General features: G+C 39.0%; 1 protein-coding gene across 9 annotated transcripts in view; it reads left to right on the top strand.

Moving 5' to 3' along the window:
• Positions 1–21,133, top strand: part of MPDZ (multiple PDZ domain crumbs cell polarity complex component) — a 189,377-nt gene that overhangs the window by 118,719 nt on the left and 49,525 nt on the right. For all 9 annotated transcript variants that reach the window (XM_049897166.1, XM_049897162.1, XM_049897163.1 and 6 more), the window contains 3 exons: positions 5,111–5,215; positions 13,242–13,334; positions 18,944–19,121. In XM_049897166.1, coding sequence (XP_049753123.1) covers positions 5,111–5,215; positions 13,242–13,334; positions 18,944–19,121 — 376 coding nt within the window. The remainder of the gene's footprint in view (positions 1–5,110; positions 5,216–13,241; positions 13,335–18,943; positions 19,122–21,133) is intronic.

The raw sequence follows: 21,133 nt of genomic DNA, 5'->3' as shown, positions 1-21,133 counted from the left end.
TTGGCCTTTTTCTTTAGCATGAATCTTTGACGTTTGCATTTAATATATGTATAAGAGATATAATAGTAGAATAAAGCACAGGAAAAGATTGTTTGCCTTAACTTGACAAAACGATTACTAGGTATGGGAAACTTTTTTCTTTTAATGCTATTTTACTACTGCATTACTATTACTGGTTATTTTGCAAAGTATGTATTGCTAGAGCTTAGGTAAGGAAAGCTACATTTACAATCTGGTTTTCATTCCATCTTCAATAAAAAGCAGAAAATATGTATCATAAATTTTCAGAGTGGATTCTGTGTCATATACAGAAGAAGTATTTTTAGGCAGAAGCTTCACTGATGGGTTTTCATGTTTTTTGCATGTCTTTTTGACTTTTATCATTGATCAAATCATCAGATCGTGTGACTGTTCCTTAATTATCTTAATAATGCAGGTACAAGTGAATATCATTAAAAATGTCCGTGCTTCTACACTAAGAGATAAGAGAAACTTTCCCCACCACTTGAGGGCCATCGTTTATTCCTTCAGCTTAAAAGATGAATGATATAGATCCATGTGGAGACTAGTTTTGGCAAGGGTTTAAACTTACGTAGTTTAGATGTAGTATAAAATGCAGACTTTTTTTTATAAAATGCAGACGGTCTAGTACCTGATCGTTTCATTTATTGTGCAGTAGTACGTGGGCTGTGCTATGTGCACAGATATAGGTCCTTTGCCCACTTTTTGGCACTCTGATGGCCAGAATTGCTGCTTAGTGCCAGCCTTACCCCTCCGTTCTAATGCACTACAGAACATTAAAAAAAAAGACCAAAATATCAGACCATTGTGATGTCAGTTTGGCATAAGTCATACATATAGTCAACTCCAAAAAGTCATCAGGTACATTTTATCCCATCTGTCAAGCTTAAAAAGTATCTTTCCCCTTTTCTCATTTTTTTCCACCCTCAGATTCAATACCAGAATTTACCAATTTGCTGTGGACAGAGGCTGTATTATGACATTGAAGGATATCTAGAGAGGTATTCTGATAAGTAATTGCGTTGGGATCTCAGGAGGCAAAATGAATTGTAGAATCTTACATGAAAAAAATAAGAAAACAACCTACAACCTTTCCTCTTCTAGAAACCAATCAATCAGTAAGCCAGTCAGTCAATCAATCAGTGTCTCTCTGTCACACACACACACACACAGACCTACTCAGAAAACACATTGATTTCTTCTCAAGTGTCTACTAAGGCTCTGATTCAGTATATTTGTAGAGTTTGACTCATTGGGTAAATGGTAGAAACTAGCATCATTTTCATATAATCCTATGTAAGAAAGATTGTATTAAATGACAAAATGAAAATAGTCTGTCATTCAGGTTGGCCAGGGCTGAGCAGCATATTCCATGCAGTTTGCTTGAAGTGTTTTTGACCCTGTCCCCTCCCTGTCACTTACTTTTCATAAGCCAAAGGGTTTAGAATTACCTTGACAGCTTTGTGAGTTATCCTCCCAAAAGGAAAGTCTCGTCCTCTCTTTATTCTGAATGGAACCATAACATCTGGCCAGTAAAGCCTTGCCATCGTTGCCTGGATCTCAGCACCATCCACATCTCTTTCTTTTTATGACTTGTTATGAACCTAGCTTAATCCAGGGCAGGGGTGGAGGGGTGCAATGTGGGGACTTCAACTAAAAGATGTTAAATGGTTCAGTTCCATAACTGACGGGATTTAGGAAAAGCATTGCTTATGGAGACAATGCACTGGATTTCTTTCTTGCCGTTTACGGTAGCTTGCTAGCAACTTTGTGTGTGTGCCTTCATGCATGCCTGGGTAGATAATTTGCGTTTCGAGAGTTCAAGAACAGACAGTCGAAGTTCCAGGTTTCATTATTTTCTATGGAAAGCCAGATGTGAAGCCACACCAGAATGCATTCTGTTTCACTTCTCACTCCACCTTGCCAGGAGCTCTTATATTTCTGTAATAATAGCCAGGGTTTTGTGCTTAGCAGCAGCTGCTTATAACATCTGCCAGATAATTACCGAGTTGAATCAGAATTCACCTGCCTTAACCCAACGTGTGGGATGAATTCCTGATCAAGGAATAAAAGATTGATTGCAGTTACATTTTTCCAGGCTTGTTAATAATCACTGCTATAGACACCAGTAAACAGCAGATGCTTTTCTGGGGGAGGTGGAGATGGGAGGGAGGTGGAAAGGGGGAAAAAAAAAAAACCAGGAGCACCCGCTTTGAACTACATATGTATGCCTCTCACATTCAGCACAAGACATTGACATTTGTTAACACCATTGTCAAAAGATTCCGAAGCGTATGCTTCACATTCTAGATTTTCTACAGCACCTGCTGACGATCGAGCCTCCTTTTATGTGTGAGTATCGGTGATTCAAAAGCTCATTATGGCTGTATGTTACAACTTGTCTGTGCAAGCCATTTCATGCATTTGTAACATCCCAGTGCAGAGAGGTCCAGATAGAGATGCACTGTATACATGTTGGCTTTTCTTCTCCGTTTACGTAAGAACATAAATTCCAGCAGAGCTGTGAGATTGCCACATTTTCACATTGCGCTGATGATTGTGAACGCGTTTGAAAATCATATTTTCCAAACTCCTAAGCTTCAAAGCTCCTTTGTAAGGGAGAAGTCCTGCCTGCCTGGGCAGGCACACCTTCTGGATTCATACCCGCATCACATTTCGGCATCACTAAAGGTGTTCTTTTTTCTTCCACTCCATGTGGAAACCAAAGGTTAGTTTACTTTTCAGAATTTTTAATACAGCTTTCACTGAGCTGTTCTTTGTGTGTTTACACCGTCCGTAATGCAGTTTTGCTGTTCTCTGTTGGTGACTTGGCAGTTTGTTGTGGCTGTGTGACCAGGAGTGTGTGCGAATTGATCTGCATGTCCTGTTGCATTGTGGGGAGATTGTTCTGTGGCCTCACTGTCTAGATAAGGCTAAATATTTATGAAGACTGCCTTTCTTGCTGTTCCTTGCTCCCCCTCCCCAAAGTATCTGAAAAAAATATATGTATGGTACCCCCCTTTTTGGTAAAAAGAAAAACAGCTTTGAACAAATACAGGGGAAAGCTCATTTTCAACATTGGTTGGAATAGCAACATCTTTTCTTTCTCAAATCAGTATAAAAATTAATTGCTTTGTACTGAGTATTATTTTCACCCTTGTGTTCTAGCTCCCCACCCCCCACCCTTTCCTTCCCTACCTTTTTTGCTTAAGGTTTTATTTCTCATGAATCTTCAGGAATACTATCAGTTTTCTTGAATAGGCTTTTCAGGCTTTAGGTTTTAAGTTTAACTTTTCTTTTTCTTTGTGTAAAATATAATCTTCTTTCCAGAAATAACTTACTCATTTTGGCTCATGATTTTTGAAGGCATAAAGGCAAATTTACTATTTTAATATATTTTTGTAACAAGTTAGAGAAAGTGTTTTTATAGCTGAATAAATTAAATAGAACTGGATTTAGAATGAAACTCTCTCAGGCAGCCTGGTCCTAAATCCGCCGCAGTGTGCTTTCTCCACCATTTTTTGATCTGTGCGCTAAATGTGTCTGTGAGATTTCTAAAGGTTCTCGTATTTGGCCAGCACGACCAGGCGTGGCCAGGAGCGTTGATGTCCTGTGAGAACACCTCCTTAGATTTGTGTTGTGCTTCTTGGCTGACAATAGCATCACTTTGTGATCGAGGACGTGGAGGTTCAGCAGTGGTGATTTGCTCCCGCATCACCTCCTGATGAGCAGCGGAATCGTATCTTCTCACTCCAAACCTAAGGGGCCTCACAGAGTGAATGTTTTTTATGGAATAACCGATAGATCTGAAATTATATATCCCCTTCCAACTCAGTGGCTTAAGCTGTTGGCACAATTTTTATTTTATGATAGTAGGAAAGACAGTCCATTTAGGTCTGTCCTCCACGGCTCTGGTTTTATATACTTACTGTCTTAATGGATAAGCTATAGATAGATGGTTTAGTAGTCTTCATGATATTCATATTGTGTATTTTTGATACAGGAAACCCTGGTGGCGTAGTGGTTAAGTGCTACGGCTGCTAACCAAAGGGTTGGCAGCTCGAATCCTCCAGGCGCTCCTTGGAAACTCTATGGGGCAGTTCTACTCTGTCCTGTAGGGTCACTATGAGTCGGGATCGACTCGTTGGCACTGGGTTTGGTTTGGTTGGTTATTTTTGATACATACTTTTTTTTTAGTTAAACATACTTAATTGGCTTCAAATACAGTATTTCTTTCACCTTACTTTCATTTGATAGTGTTGGAACAGTCTACTTGAAAAAGTACATAAACTAAGTATAGGGCTTTAGAGAATAGCAGCAAACTTCTTCATCTTACTATGTCCGCTTGTAAACAGTACAGCTGTAGTCAGCAGGCAGCACAGTGCCTTACCAGAACAGGCATTCAGCCACTACTTGTAGCATGAGTACCTGACCATGCAGGCCTAAACAGTAGGCCTTTTTTTCTGAAACCAAAGTGTATTTATAAGAAACTGGTACAAATTAGTAAGAGAGATTTTCCATAAACTTATAATGGTTTAACTTGAGACTTAAGAGGCCATAACTTAGTAGAACTAACACGTAATTATCAGTAATGCTTGTTAATGTCTACAGTTAGTTACAGATTATGGAAAAACCTAAAGTAACGTTTCACACTCAGTGTTTTATTAGGGCATACCTAATCTGTTTCTACTAGACAACCCGGAAATCCTTGGACAAAGTTAATGTTATTTCGGGCAATTATCATTGTAAAGATTTATAGATTGTCTTAATTTCAAAATATTACCGTTAGCCTTCTCATTGGGAAATATAAATAATGCTGCGTTTCTCTCCCATCTGATTATTGGTAAGTAGATCATTTATCACCAGCACGTGAAAATGTATTTTCTATTGTTATTCTTGCCCATAGAATAGTTTATGTAGGATAGATTGTATCCTTCAGAAATTTAGATTCGCTGCTGAGTAAACCAATTAAATTGGTGTGTGAAGAGGTAGAGATGAAGAGACAATATACTTTTACGGTGGAAGCTTTTTCCAGCAGCCGGGCGAAACCTTCCTCCCCTTTACTGCCATGAGTTGTGTTCTGTTCCAGAATTACTTACGTGCCTGCAGTACATTTGGAAGAGTTCAGAATAAGCTTGGAACAACAATCTGGAGGGATAATGGCACTAGATATTTTTTCTTCATACACTGAAAGGTAAGTGAAATATTAAACCTACTAACATGAATACAGCAAGTTGTAAAGAAGAGTTTTGAATCCAGGGCCAGAGAAGAATGGAGCAAAGACACAGACTGAATTCCTTTCCTTCTCATAAGTTTTTAAAAGATACTCCCCCCACCCAATCAATAGCTTAAGTAGTAATTATCATATAGTGTAGAAACTTTGAGACATATGTAAAATACACATCGAGGAAGTAAAACCATCTTGAATTCTACTTCCCGGTACTTTTAGCACATTGAATTTCGGTAAATCACCCCAGATATAAATATGACAAGTTTCCTAGAACATATAATTTATAGTTATGTATCATGCTTTTTCTGACTTCATATCTATTTTCAAACGTCATCAGAAATTTTACTTATTTCTTCACTAACACACATTCAAATTCAGAAGCATTTTTAATAACTATTTTTTTCCTCTTATGGAGAATGTTGAAATAAATGTCTTGGTATGTAGGCATCATAGAAAACTGTGACTTTTTAAAGGCTCCTAATACAAATGTCCACCACATGTGTCATGTATGTCAGTTTGTCATATTGTAGTGGCTTGCATGTTACCGTGATACTGAAAGCTATGCCACTGGTATTTCAGATGCTATCGGGGTCACCTATAGTGGGCAGGTGTCAGCTGAGCTTCCAGAATAAGACAGACTAGGAAGAAGAACCTGGCAGTCTATGTCTGCAAAAATTGGCCAGTGAAAACCTTATGAATAGCAGGGGGACATTATCTAACATATGCCAGAAGATGAGCCCCTCAGGGTGGAAGGCACTCAAAATACTACTGGGAAAGAGCTGCCTCCTCAAAGTAGAGTCAACCTTAATGATGTAGATGAAATCCAGCTTTCAGGACATTTATTTGCTGATGTGGTATGACTCAAAATGAGAAGAAACAGCTGCAAACATCAATTAATAATCAGAATATGGAATGTACAAAGTATGAATCTAGGAAAATTGCAAATCATCAAAAATAAAAGGGAACACATAAAGATCAATATTGTAGGCTTTAGTAAGCTGAAATGGTCTGGCATTGGCCATTTTGAAACCTGTAATCATATGGTCTGCTATGGTGTGATTCACAAATTGAAGAGAAATAACATCACATTCATAATTAAAAAGAACATCTCAAGATCTATCCTGAAGTACAGTGCTGTCAGTTATAGGATAATACCCATAGATCTACAACGGAGATCAATTAATATGACTATTACTCAAATTTATGTACCTGTCTTAGTCATCTAGTGCTGCTATAACAGAAATACCATAAGTGGATGGCTTTAAAAAAGAGAAATTTATTTCCTTACAGTAAAGTAGGCTAAAAGTCCAAATTCAAGGTGTCATCTCCAGGGGAGGGCTTTCTCTGTCTGTCAGCTCTGAAAGAAGGTCCTTGTTCTCAATCTTCTCCTCGTCGAGGAGCTTCTCAGACACAGGGACCCTGGGCCCAAAGGACTGCTGTGCGCCTGGTGCTGCTTTTTTGGTGGTATGAGGTCTCCAACTCTGCTTGCTTCCCTTTCCTTTTTATCTCTTGAGGAGAGAGTAAGGTGGTACAGGCCACGCCCCAGGTAAATTCCCTTTACATTGGATCAGGGAGGTGACCTGAGTAAGGGTGGTGTTACAATCCCACCTTAAACCTCTTAACTTAAAATTACAATCACAAAATGGAGGACAACCACACAACACTGGGAATCATGGCCTAACCAAATTGATACACATATTTTTGGGGGGACATAGTTCAGTCCATGACAGCACCAAACACTAATGCCAAAGATGAGGAAATTGGAGATTTTTACCAACTTCTGCAGTTGGAAATTGATCAAACATGCAATCAAGGTGCGCTGATAGTTACCAGTGATTGGAATGTGAAAGTTGGAAACAAAGAAGAAGGGTTGGTAGTTGGAAAATATGTACCTGGTGAGAGAAATAATGCTGGGGATTGCATGATAGAATTTTGCAAGACCAACGACTTATTCAATGCAAATGCCTTTTTTCAACAACATCAATGGTGACTCTACACTTGGAACTCCCCAGATGGAAAGCACAGGAATCAGATCGACTACATCTGTAGAAAGAGACAATGGAAAAGCTCAATATCATCAGTCGGAACAAGGCCAGGGTCCAGCTGCGGAACAGACCATCAATTGCTCATATGCAAGTTCAAGTTGAAGCTGAAGACAATTAAAACAAGTGAATGAGAGCCAAAAATACAACCTTGAGTATATCTCACCTGAATTTAGGACCATCTCAAGAATTTATTTGATGCACTGAACATTGATGACTGAAGACCAGATGAATTGTGGGATGACATCAAGGACATCATATACAAAGAAAGCAAAAGGTTATTTAAAAGATAGGAAAGAAAGAAAAGACCAAAATGGGTGTAAGAAGAGACTCTGAAAGTTGCTCTTGAATGTAGAGTAGCTAAAGTGAAAGGAAGAAACGATGAAGTAAAAGAGCTAAACAGAAGATTTCAAAGGATGGCTCAAGAAGACAAAGTATTATAATAACATGTGCAAAGACCTACAGTTAGAAAACCAAAAGGGGAGAATACACCCAGCGTTTCTCAAACTGAAAGAACTGAAGAAAAAGTTCAAGCCTGGAGTTGTAGTATTGAAAGCTTCTGTGGGCGAAATGTTGAATGACAAAGGGTGCACCAAAAAAGGATGGAAGGAAAACACAGAGACACTGTACCAAAAAGTATTGGTCAGTGTTCAGCTGTTTTCAGGAGGTAGCATATGTTCAAGAACCAATGGTATTGGAGGAAGAAGTCCATGTTGCACTGAAGGCATTGGAGAAAAACAAGGCTCCAGGAATTGACAGAATACCAATTGAGATGTTTCAACAAAAGGTTGCAGTGCTGGAGGTGCTCACTTGTCTATGCCTAGAAATTTGGAAGACATCTATCTGGCCAACTAACTGGAAGAGAAACATATTTGTGCCCATTCCAAAGAAAGGTAACCCAACAGAATGGAAAAATTGTCAAACAATATCATTAATGTCACATGCAAGTAAAATTTTTCCTGAAAATAATTCAAAAACGGTTGCAGCAGTACATCAACAGGGAACTGACAGAAATTCAAGCCGGATTCGGAAGAGGCCGTGGAACTAGGGATGTTATTGCTGATGTCAGATGGATCTTGGCTGAAACCAGAGAATACCAGAAGGATGTTTACCTGGCTTTATTGACTAAAGGCAGAGGCATTCAACTATGTGGATCATAACAAATCATGAATAACATTGCAAAGAATGGGAATTACAGAACATTATTTGTGCTCCTGAGTAATCTGTACATAGACGAAGAAGCAGTCAGTCACTCAAACAGAACAGGGGATACTGTGTGATTTAAAATCAGGAAAGGTGTGCATCAGGGTTGTATCCTTTCAGCATGCATTTACTCAGTCTGTACGCTGAGTAAATAATCAGAGAAGCTGGACTGTAGGAAGAAGGACATGGCATCAAGATTGGAGGAAGACTCATTAACCAACCTGCATTATGCAAGTGACACAACCTTGCTTGCTTAAAATGAAGAGAACTTGAAGTGCTTACTGATGAAGACCAAAGATTACAGCCTTCAGTATGGATTACACCTTAACATAAAGAAAACAAAAACTCTCACAACTGGACCATTAAGCAGCATCTTGTATAAATGGAGAAAATATTGAAGTTGTCATGGATTTCATTTTACTTGGATCCACAATCAATACCCATAGAAGCAGCAGTCAGGAAATCAAATGACATGTTCCTTTGGGCAAATTTTCCTCAAAAGACCTCGCTAAGTTGTTGAAAAGCAAAGCTGTCAGTTTGAGGACTAAGGTGTGTCTAATCCAAGCCATGATATTTTCAGTCACCTCGTATGCATGCAAAAGCTGGACAATGAATAAGGAAGACTGAAGAAGAATTGAAGCCTTTGAATTGTGGTATTGGTGAAGAATATTGAATATATCATGAACTGCAGAAGAATGAACAAATCTGTCTTGGAAGTATAGCCAGAATGCTCCATAGGAGCGAGGATGGCAAGACTTTGTCTCACGTGCTTTGGACATGTTGTCTGAAGCTACCAGTCCCTGGAGAAGGACATCATGCTTGGAAGGTAGAGGGCCAGTGAAAAAGAGGAAGACTCTCAACAAGATGGAGTGACACAGTGTCTTCAACAATGAGCTCAACTATAACAATGATTGTGAGGATGGCACAGAACCCGGCAGTGTTTCATTGTGTTGTACATAGGGTCACTATGAATTGGAATTGACTCGAAGGCACCTAACAACAACAGTACAAATATATTAAACACCAAAACCAAACCCAGTGCCGTCGAGTTGATTCCAACTCATAGCGACCCTATAGGACAGGGTAGAACAACCCCATTGAGTTTCCAAGGAGTGCCTGGTGGATTTGAACTGCCGACCCGTTGGTTTGCAGCCGTTGCACTTAACCACTACACCACCAGGGTTTCCACAAATATATTACTATGACCTTTTAAATAATAAAGCAGATTTTTTTTTTTTCCTAATGAAAGGAGGTTTTAATGATGCCACTGACTGAGTTCATAGCAGAGAGGGAAATAATTTCAAGTTGCTATTTCATGAAGATTGTACTATTTTACACTCTCAGTTGTGAAATTTTTTTTTTTTTTTTTTCCCAGTTGCATTGGAAACTGAGTGCCAAATTTCTCCTCAGGCATGCTGTAGAGCAGAAATGGCCTTGCAGACACTCTGAGGTCTTCTGGTAGAGACTCGACAGTTATTTAGAGAATGTCAGAACATCCTTGGGCACCCTGGTGCCTAGTGAGCCAGCTGGCATCTAAATACCACATTGTTGTTCTTTTGCAAACTAGACATGTTGCAGTTTACAGGGAGTGTTAGGGAAGGGAAAGGCATGTTACGAGTTTACTAGAGGGATGGAATATCATGGTCTTCGGTGCCTCGTGAATTTTTATGGGAAAAGGAGTATTCACAAAGCTCAGCCACACTCCCCTCTAGAATTTCCATCTCAACATTAGTGGCATAAATTGAGTATTGCTTACCTGTAATAACTGCCTGTCAAAATGGTAAAAAGTAATCTTTCCAGTGTTCCTCTGAGCAATTGTTTCCAATGAGTTAGTTAAAGAATACTGCAAGATGATAATTTATTTCTATTAAGTTGTGGCCTTAAAAGTACTCAAAAAAGTGCTAGAGGAAAAAGTTACTTCCAGCACTGGGCTCCCTCTAGCGCAGAAAGCGGAATGGCCTGTTTCGTGCAGCGTTTGCCTCCCTGCTCACTGCTATTCCAGAGAAAGTATATTAGCTGTTACTACAATGATGCTTAAAACAAATGCAAACCAAACAAGGCTCCCTGCATTTTACAGAGGCGCCTGCAGCAGAGAGAGTTTAAGTAACTTGCTAAATCCCACAGCTCATAAGCATTAGAGCCAAGATTAGGGTCTAGTTAGTCTCCAGAGTCCAGGTTCTTATTAACCATTGAACTTTACTTCTTCTGTGTACGAATAGAAGGTCCTGAATGTGGATCCAAAGAAAGAATTGCTTAAGTCCAGTATAAAAGTATGTGGCAGCGCAATCTGGAGATTAAGAGCCCAGCTTCTCTAGTAAGATGGCCTTATTCGGATCTGACCTCTACTGCTTTACCGTGTCACCTGTGCCAGTTACTTCACCGGTGCCTAAATGCAGATGCAAAAAAAATAGTTATTATAGATGACACAAAGCTCATTGATATTCAACAGTGGGACATAGGAGCAAAAAATTCTAATTCATTCTTGGCCGTGTGAGCGCAGAAGGAACAGAACAGGTCCATTCAGCTCTGTGGTGGCCACATGATCCATGAGCCCTGAAAACCACGTTTGTAAGATGGGTGAAGAATCATCCGTGCATTTAGAGAGTGTACCCAGGTTAGTGAAAGAATTCCAGGTTGTGGAATCATCTGGAGAGACTGAGGGAAATTAAGTATGAGAGGATTCAGGATATTTGTCTTCTCATAGGTAAAAGGTAAGGAGCCCTTGTGGTGTAGCAGTTAAAGTGCTCGACTACTAACCAAAAGGTCAGTTGTTTGAACTCACCAGCCAGCCAATCCATGGGAAGTCCACTTCCATAAAGATCACAGCCTTGGAAACCCCATGGGGCAGTTCTGCACTGTACTGTAGGGTCGCTATGAGTTGGAATCGACTTGACGGCAACAAGTTATAGGTAAAAGGCAGGAGCATATGATGCAATATGACAGCATTTCTGAGTACTTCCTACAGCTTAGGCTTTGGGCTAAGAATCCACTCACAGCTGTCACCCGCTATTTTAGGGACTCTCCAAGTTCTTGTTCTTTTCTGTCTTCCAGACCTGCTTTCCATCACATTCTCTCCAGTTGCTTTTCCAGAGGGTTTGGCCCAATGTTCCCCTCTCTTCCCCATTTCCTGTGGATTGGGGCTTCACTGGGACTTTCTAGCTCTCAGTCAGCTCCTTCCTTTTTTTTTTTTTGAGAATCCCCCTCTTTGATCCATTCCCCAAAGTCCTGCCTCACTACCAGACTTAGGCATGGCTGTTGAAGTCCATCTTCTTTCAGAGCCTTGTTCCTCAATTTTCACACGAGGGGAATTCAGACACACAAATGGATTAGAACCAATGGGTAGAAGCTTTAGACAGACAGATTTTATTCTAACAGTGTTTTTTGAAAAAGTCTAGTGTTCAGCTCAAAGGAGGAATAAGACCTCAAGGAGAACCTGTACAGCTGTTGCCAGACATGATGTGAAGCGCATTCAGGCACAAAAGGTTTATTGGGTTAGATGACTTCCCATCTCAAAGTCTAACAATCGTATAATTTGAGAGTGTTCAGTGTTCCTGTCATTGGAGAATCGATATAACTCGAACATATAATTTTTTAAGTTTTTTCAATTTCTATAAAAATTAACTGGAAACATTCATTGAATTGGAATTTTCATAGCCTTTTCTGCATTAAAAGAAATATGTGAACATTTTTAACAGTCTTAATATGAAAGACATAAAAAAAACTGATGCATAAAATACTTAAAGAAAAATCTTATGCGTAATTCCACCACTAAGTGATAATCATTGTTAATATTTTGTTGCTTTTTCATTTTAATATAATACTTTATTTAGGGTAATGATATGTGTACAGTTTTGAATCTTGTGTGTTTTTAGTGAACATTATATGTTTCCTTAGAAATATTATTCTTAACAACAGCATAAGAACAAAGCATGACTGATTTAATTATTTTCTATTACCTTTGCAATGCCTTTTATTATAGCAAAGTGTTGTTGCTGTTCGTTGTTGGTTGCCTGTTGAGTTGATTCCAACTCATGTACCTTTGAAGGAACAAAACATTTCTAGATATTGTTATTTTTTTTTGACAGTTTTATTCAATAAACTGGACACATTTTGTTATATGCTTGGCATTTGGCAAGACCTGAAGTGCTACAGAGATTGAAAGGTGACCCTGAGAGGAGGTGCACTGTAACCTGCTTTCTGTAAGAAGCATTATGTACCTGGCTTTTCTGAATGGGTTACTGGACCATAAGAATTTTTTGTCTTTCTTCCAAAGTTGAAGGAAAAGCCTTTGTCCATTTTGAGGAAGGAGAGATGCTAACGTCCCGGCATATTGATTATTCGAGCTCTTTCAGGGCAGGGATCAGGTCTATGCGTGCTTCCGACCTACATGGTGACCCTAGCCTCTTGTACGTGATAGGCCTTTAAGAAATGCTTTTTGAGTAGTTTTTCTTTACAATTCTGGTATTTACCCCTTCTTACCATCTTCTTAATTTCCCTATGTGTCATCAGGAAAGAAACAGACTAACCAAGACTCTTTAATGTTCAGCTATATATCCAAATTATGATAGGTTGATTCTAATGTAAAATGTTTGGTTTTATTTGGTTTTCTTTTTCCCCACTGTTCGCCAAGTGTGGTAAATACGCAGTTATGCATTTTATGTTAAACCAACAGTAGAGTATATGTAAGACACTCACGTGTGATTTTACTAGGATTTTATAGTACTTACCGCATAACTCTTTAACAGAGACATTCCAGAACTACCGGAGCGAGAAGAAGGAGAGGGAGAAGAAAGTGAACTTCAAAATGCAGCCTATAGCAATTGGAATCAGCCCCGGCGGTAAGGACCATTTCTGTCTTCTGCCACTCAATGAATATATGCATATATAGTCTTTAAAGTTAGAGGGTGTGATTTCAAGAACTGCATTACTACTTGAAACTTGTGTCGGTGTGCAGGTTGTTTGATACTCCTAAACGTCCACTTCCTCATGTGTACAATGGAGAAAATGGGATAAAACTAGCATGTATCCAGGGATCTGGCACTTAGTAGGGACTAAACAGAATTAACTAAAGAAAATTATACAAGTGTAGTAGGAATAGGTAATGCTATCTATAGAATTTGATCTTAGATATACCACCAAATGTTAATTTAAATTTTATCTAGCATTTGTAAAAAGTAGATACTCAAATATGCATAGGGAGGTAAGGAGCCTTTTTATCATAGGCTGAGTTTATACTAAGCCATGCTCCATTTAACACCTGTTTCATACATATTTAAAAAAAGATCACTTTTCTAAGTACACTGGGATATCTCACCATGCATCATGTTCAGCTGAGTAAAATCAAATTCAACTCAATAAGAATTTTTTGGAGTCCCAGTTACAGACCCAGATCCGAGACCAAAGATTTTGTGAGTACCAGGGGAGTATAGGAGTCCTGGTAGTGTAGTGGTTAAGAGCTATGGCTACTAACCAAAAGGTCGGCAGTTTGAATCCACCGGTTGCTCCTTGGAAACCCTATGGGACAGTTCTACTCTGTCCTATTGGGTCACTATGAGTCAGAATCAACTTGGTGGCAATGGGTTTGGTCTGGTTTATGGGAGTATAAAACATGAATCCTACCTTCATGGACGTTATAATGTATGTGGATAGGCCAGATATATAGCCACATGGAATAATTAAAAAGGAATACAAGACATTTTAAATTAAGTGTAAAATGTAAATAATCACTGGCCACCCTCTCCAAAGAGATTTAAAGGTCATGGTCATCACAGTAATGTCGTCAGTAAACCCTGAATGTTTGTTGCACAAGTGAATAAGTAAAATTTTTCAAAAGCAGTTTAGCCCCACTAAACAACTCAAGGTCTCTTTATAGCACTGCCCACATGGAGAGCCCAATGTAAGTGCTAGGTGTGTGGCATGCTGGAATTCCAGCCATGTGTGAATTACAGCTTTGCCACTTTTTAAGACAAGTTCCTTGATATCTGCTGGTTCTTAGTTACTTCATCTATACAGTGGGTTTAATTAAAAAACTCTTTGCTGTTGAGTCTATTGCAACTCATAGCAACTCTACAGGACAGACTAGAATTTCCCCACAGGGTTCCCAAGATGCAGCTGGTGGATTTGAACTGTTGACCTTTTGGTTAGTAGCCTGAGTATGTAACCATTACACCACCAGGGCTCTGGTTTAATAATAGAGCCTTTTAGGTTTTCAGAGAATTTTCAAGTGCTGGTGCACAGAAAACCCTTAGCATAGATCCTGATACAGAACAAGGATTCAGTTAGTGGTGGGCATGTTCAGTAATAATAATGGCCATCAGTGGTAACTAAGCAAGTGAAAGATAGTTGAGCACAGGAATCATTATGAAATTTAATTATGAGGAAGAATTCAGCATCACTTCTGAACTGGAAGATTAAGAAATATCTTTAAAGGTGATAACTACCTTACATAGAGAATTCTATTTGAGGTTTCCATAATTACTTCTAAGAAGGTACGTCTACACTCGTTAACGTATATAGAAGCACTCATAGCATATGTTGAGGAAGCTTACCAAAACAACCAGAGCTTTTAGTAAGCAAGGAGCAAGTGTTGTGAACATGCTTCACAGAGTTGGAAATGGGATGAGACTCTTATCTATGAAGTCAATAAAAATTCATCAAACACTGCCTTTGTGTCAAGATAGGAGAATGCTGCTTTTTCGCAAAGTATAAATTTTAAGAGTGTAAATAGCAGTATTACTGTTTTATTTTACATGTGATGTCCATTTACATGATTGGTGTCATACTACATGTATCATTTTCCAGCTTGCCTATGTTCCTCTTAACCCTTTTTTTTGGGGCATCTATCATGTTGATACCTAAAGATCTAATTCATTCAATTTAGTGGTTACATTGCATTGCAGTACATGAATATGATACCGTTGACCTATTCCCAGATTGATATTTGGATAGTTAACTGTTATTCAGTATTTTAATAACACTGTGAAGCAAATATACCTATTTCCTTATGTGTGAGAATTTATTTAGGATATATACCGAAAAGAGGAATTACGTATGGTTTATATGCATTTCTTTTTTTTACTTTATTAGAAGTTGTCAAATTGCTTTTCAAGGTGAACATACCAATTTTTCCTTCTATTTTCAATATATGAGAGTTCCCTTTTCCCCCACATCCTTGTTAACACATCATTTGATCTTTACTCAGTTCATTCTTGTCAAGTCGATAGGTGGATAATGGTATCTTGTCTTAATAAACAGTATAGGTGTAACAGGATCGGGGGGTAGGGCACACATTTGCTGATATGTCACACAGATTGAATTTTATATCTTGCTCCCCATTATTTTGTAATCATAATCTTAGTAATAAAAGCATTTTAACTTGCATGCTGTATGCCCAAAATATATTTTACACTTTACATATATTAATTTAATCTGCACAGCAACTCTGATGCAGGGACTATTTTTGTCTCCATTCGACATCTGAGGAGCATAAGACAAGAAGAGACTAGATAAGTTGCTTGGGATCACGTAATGAAAAAGTAGCAAAAGAGCAAGACTTGAGCCCAGGAGCTCTGGCTTCAGGGCTGTGTTTTACCTTTTCTTTTCCGAATTGCCTCCTTTTTTTTAATCTATGTTTAGGTCTCATGAAAAGCTGCCATTTTTGCCATATAGTTAACTCTCAAGTGCTCATGTTCTATAAGATTTTCCTTTTTCTTTAGTGAAAATCCTTTTTCTTCACTGGAAATCCTGCTGGCGTAGTAGTTAAGAGCTATGGCTGCTAACCAAAAGGTTGGCAGTTCGAGTCCACTAGGCGCTCATTGGAATCTCTATGGACCAGTTCTACTCTGTCCTGTAAGGTCACTATGAGTCAGAATCGATTCAACGGCAGTGGATGTTTTTGGTTTTCTTTACCAGGAATGTTTACTGTGTTCTGTTCAGTGAGCGATGTGTCTGGTTCCTCAGCCCTGTGGTCATTTCGTCAGTTCTGCCCTTGGTTGTCTTCTCAAATGCTATGAGGAGTTACAGTTTCTAGGGAGGGTATTTGAAAATATTTGGCTATCCCTGCAAAACCCTATGTGAGCATTCGGTGCTATTATCCAGAGGCTACCTAACCTCTCCGTGTCTCTTCGCTTCTTTGTAAAATGGGGCTAATCCAAGAATTCACTTCATTCGAATGATGTAAGAATTTAATGAAAGCACATGTAATTCATTTAGTGAACAATGCTGAGCACATGATAAACCTTCAGTAGATGTTTGCTGTTGCTGCCGCTGCTGTTATTTTTATTATTCAAATGCTCAAAAAACCACTTTCCAGTTTACGCCAACCACAGAGAGCCCAAAGAGCCAGTTTCTTTCTTTTACATATTTTTTGTCCTCTTTAAAGAGAAGTCCCACCTATGTATGTGTTGTAGTTTCGTAATTATTTTTATACAATGACTACATTTTGTAATTCCTCTGCTTTTCCGGTTTACCTTAGGAGCCGCACAAACACAGGGAAATGTGTTTGTTGTTTTCTTTCCGAGAGTTTTTAGAAGGAGAGAAAATGGTGGATAGGATTTTAACTAGTTTATTCACACAAATTTTATAAGATCAGGGATCATGAGGAGATCCTTTCAAACTAAATAGGTAGGGTTTCTGGGATTATAGATATCCAGTCCAGAAAGAAACGCTGACAGAAGGAACAATGTATCTCATCATCTGTCTCTTCCTGGGTGTCGCCCAGTCCTCTCTCTGGTGCTCTTGACTCTCCAGCCTTTTCTTGCTGGAACCTTCTTCATTTCTCAGGAGGCCTGACTCCTACCCTCCCCCTCCTCTGGGAGCACCTTAAATGTCAGGATTGGGGGCATGTTTGGACCATACTTCCTTCTCCTCTTAATGTCCAACATTGCTCTCCTTTATGCAGCATGGAGCAGCGTGGGCAGTCTGGTCTTTGCTTTCAAAGTTCTCTGTCTGCTTGGTATCTCACTTTTCTCTTCCAACACTCCAAGCTGTTTTCCTCATCTCTGCTTAACCCCTTCTCACTGCAAATTACCTTATTCTTATCCTCAGCCTTTTCACAAGAGACATACTTTGCAAGTCACTTATAGCTCTTATGGCTATTTGCAGCTATTATGTGTGAGTTCATATGAGTACAGTCTTCAGTATGGATCACACTGCAACCTTAAAAAAAATAAAAATCCTCACAACTGGACCAGTAAGCAACATCATGATAAATGAAGAAAAGATTGAAGTTGTCAAGGCCTTCATTTTACTTGGATCCACAATCAAAACCCATGGAGGCAGCAGTCAAGAGATAAAGCAATGTATTGCATTGGACAAATCTTCTGCAACATACCTCTTTAAAGTGTTGAAAAGCAAAGATGTCACCTTAAGGACTAAGATGTGCCTGACCCAACCCATGATATATTCAGTCACCTCACAGGCATGTGAAAGCTGGACAGTAATAAGACTGAAGAGAAATCGATGTCTTTGAATTATGGTGTTGGAGGAGACTATTGAATATACATACCATGGACTGCCAAGAATGAACAAGTGTGTGTCTTGGAAGAAGTACAGCCAGAGTGCTCCTTAGAAGTGAGGATGGCAAGACTTCATTTTACATACTTTGGACATGTTATGAGGAGGGACCAGTCCCTGGAGAAGGACATCATCCTTGGTAAGGTAGAGGGTCAGGGAAAAAGAGGCAGACCCTCAACGAGGTGGACCGACACAGTGGCTGCTACGATGGTCTCAAATATAGCAATGATTGTGAGGCACAAGACCAGACAACGTTTCGTTCTGTTGTGCGTAGGTCGCTGTGAGTGGGAACCAACTTGATGGCATGTAATAACAACAACATATATGAGTTCACGTGTTTATTGTGTGGGTAGGGGACATATGCTCAAAGCAGAAGAATTAGCAAAGGCCCCAAGGTGGGAACTGCCTGATGAACTCAAGGAACAGCAAGACCATGCAGAGAGAGGAAAGTGTGGGAGGTAAGTTGTAGGGAGGTTCTGATGGCATCAGATCAGGCAGAACTTGTCAGTCACTGCTCTGCATACCCTGACTGTTGGTTACTAGGTCTGCCTTGGCAAGAAAAACTTCTACAGAAATAAGCTTCTGATACAGTGTGTCCAGGAGTGTTCTTTCCCTTGATTTCATTGCTAAGGTTAGTAGCTACCATCTGTTCAGTGGTAGCTGAATTTCTTAATTACTTAATGTTTACAGTATTAGAGCTCCTGAAAGTGGCACTTTTATGTAGGTCTGTGCCCCAGCCTGGAGAGTGAGTCCTATATTTACTTGTAACAAACCAGCCTCAGAGGTACACTAGTATTCGTCAGACCCTACAAAACACATAGCCTTTTTCCTGCTAGTAAAACCTTAGCAAATTGAGCAAATAGTTATTAACAAAAATTAACATCTATACCAATGTTCTGTTGCATTGCAGTTTTTAATGTATTCATTTTTATAGGGTTGAACTTTGGAGAGAACCAAGCAAATCATTGGGCATCAGCATTGTTGGTGGACGAGGGATGGGGAGTCGTCTAAGCAATGGTGAAGTGATGAGGGGCATTTTCGTCAAGCATGTTCTTGAAGATAGTCCAGCTGGCAAAAATGGAACCTTGAAACCTGGAGACAGAATAGTAGAGGTACCCACCAGTGAACTTTCTGTGCCAGTATTCTCCATCCATTTCATCTCCTTTACCAATGTTGGCCCAGCATCAACATAAAAGGTGTTCGTGGTTGAAGAATTTCTTTGTTTTTTTGTTTTTTACCCACAATATTTTCTATATGGTGACAACTGAATGTATATCTTAATATAGAGATTGATACTTGGAAGTGTAATTAACCATTTTAAAAAGCCTGGGCTCAAAGGTAAAATATTCAAGTTCTTTTTGAAAGAACAAAGCAAATTGCTTGAGAAAAAAAATTGTTTAAAATCATACACCCACACCTACTCCAAATGTATGCATCATAATTAAATTTTCCAATGAGATTTTGTTTCAAGAAATACTTTATCATTTCATTGTAGATAAACATTGTTGGATGAGGTTTTTTCCAAGTGAGTCCAAATGGTAAAATATTCTATGTTAGGATCCCAATTACCTTCAATATAAATGTCGTCGTCCCTCAGCCCAAGCCTGGATTTTCTTCCTTTGGTAGAGTTCTGTGCTGTGTCCATTTGCCATCGAAAGGTGTGTGTGTGTGTGTGTGCATGCGTGTGCTTGTGTGGCATGCACACGAGTGTGTACACATGTATGTGTGCTTTGTTATGTGCAAGAGAGAAGCATTTAGGCAAATTGTACCTAATCCCTTAATTCAAAGAAAGTTTAATAATTTAAATAAACTCTTCTCTCATGAGTCACTCACTAAATTACTCAACAGATATTCCCAGAGCACCTGTTGTATTCCCAGTGCTGTATCAGGCTCTGGGCACCCCCAGTAAGCAAGACACAGTGCCTCCTTGTTAAGTCGGAGAGACTGGCAAGTGATCAGATAACTTCGAACAGTGAGATAAATTGTTTGATTAGGATTATTATTAGCACTGATAATTTTATTTAGTAGGGCAGAGAAAGTAGTACCTGACCCAGATTTGCTGAGATTTCAAAATGTACAATCAAACCAAATCCATTACTGTAGAGTCGATTCTGACCCATAGCAATCCTATAGGACAGAGCAGAACTGCCTCATAGGGCTTCCAAGGCTGTAAATCTTTCAGGAGCAGACTGCTACATCTTTCTCCCGTGAAATGGCTGGTGAGTTCGAACCACCAACATTTTGACTACAAGCCAAGCACTTTAACCACTGCACCACCAGGGCTCCTTTCAAAATGTATACAGTACACTAAAAGAGACAAGGCTCAAATGGAAACCAATCACATTGTTGCTATAATGACTGTTATATTTACTTTAGACAAGTGACTGTCCTTTTCACAACTCCCGTATAACTTAGACGTTAAAATGCCTTAATTGTGTAGAAGACAGTGACAGCATATTAACCATGACTTAAAATGAGTATTTAGGAGATTATTTATTTATTCTTCCATTGACTGATCAGTTGTCTTTGAGAGCTGAAGAGGAAGGAAGATTAAGACTTGAGAGAAACAAGGGCTGTGTCTATATTTCGTTTTCTTTTTTGCTTGTGACCATTTAAAAGGAAGAGTGATGGCTTGTTCTCTCTTCCTGCATCCTTGCCTTTCACTAGGTGATAGCCTTAGTCTCATTTGGAGAACCATCATTTCCAATTTTAGATTTTTACAAGGCAGTTTATTTTACACATACTTTGTATTAAATACTTTTGACCTAAGTAGAAAGAGTAAAAAATATTTGTAATTATTTCTAGACAAGATTGATCATAGTTCACACCGAAATGTTGTTTAATTGTGTTAATAGAGTTGAAGCATCCCTTTCAAATTGATAAGAAAGGATTATTTTGTGTATAAAATACTATATGCAATTTAGCAGTGATTTATTGAGTGCTGTTACTTGCAGGGGGTTCTCTAGTAAATAAGAAAACCCCAAAAAACCAAATCCGCTGCCATTGAGTCAATTCCCACAAATAGTTACCCTGGAGAACAGAGTAGAACTGCCCCATAGGGCTTCCAAGGAGCCGCTGGTGGATTTGAACTACAGACCTTTTGTTTAGCAGCCAAGCTCTTAAC

This window comes from Elephas maximus, chromosome 9 (genome assembly GCF_024166365.1).
Source record: "Elephas maximus indicus isolate mEleMax1 chromosome 9, mEleMax1 primary haplotype, whole genome shotgun sequence".
Lineage (NCBI taxonomy): Eukaryota > Metazoa > Chordata > Mammalia > Proboscidea > Elephantidae > Elephas > Elephas maximus.
Note: the sequence above shows the minus strand (reverse complement) of the source record. Positions and strands in the feature narration are given on the sequence as shown.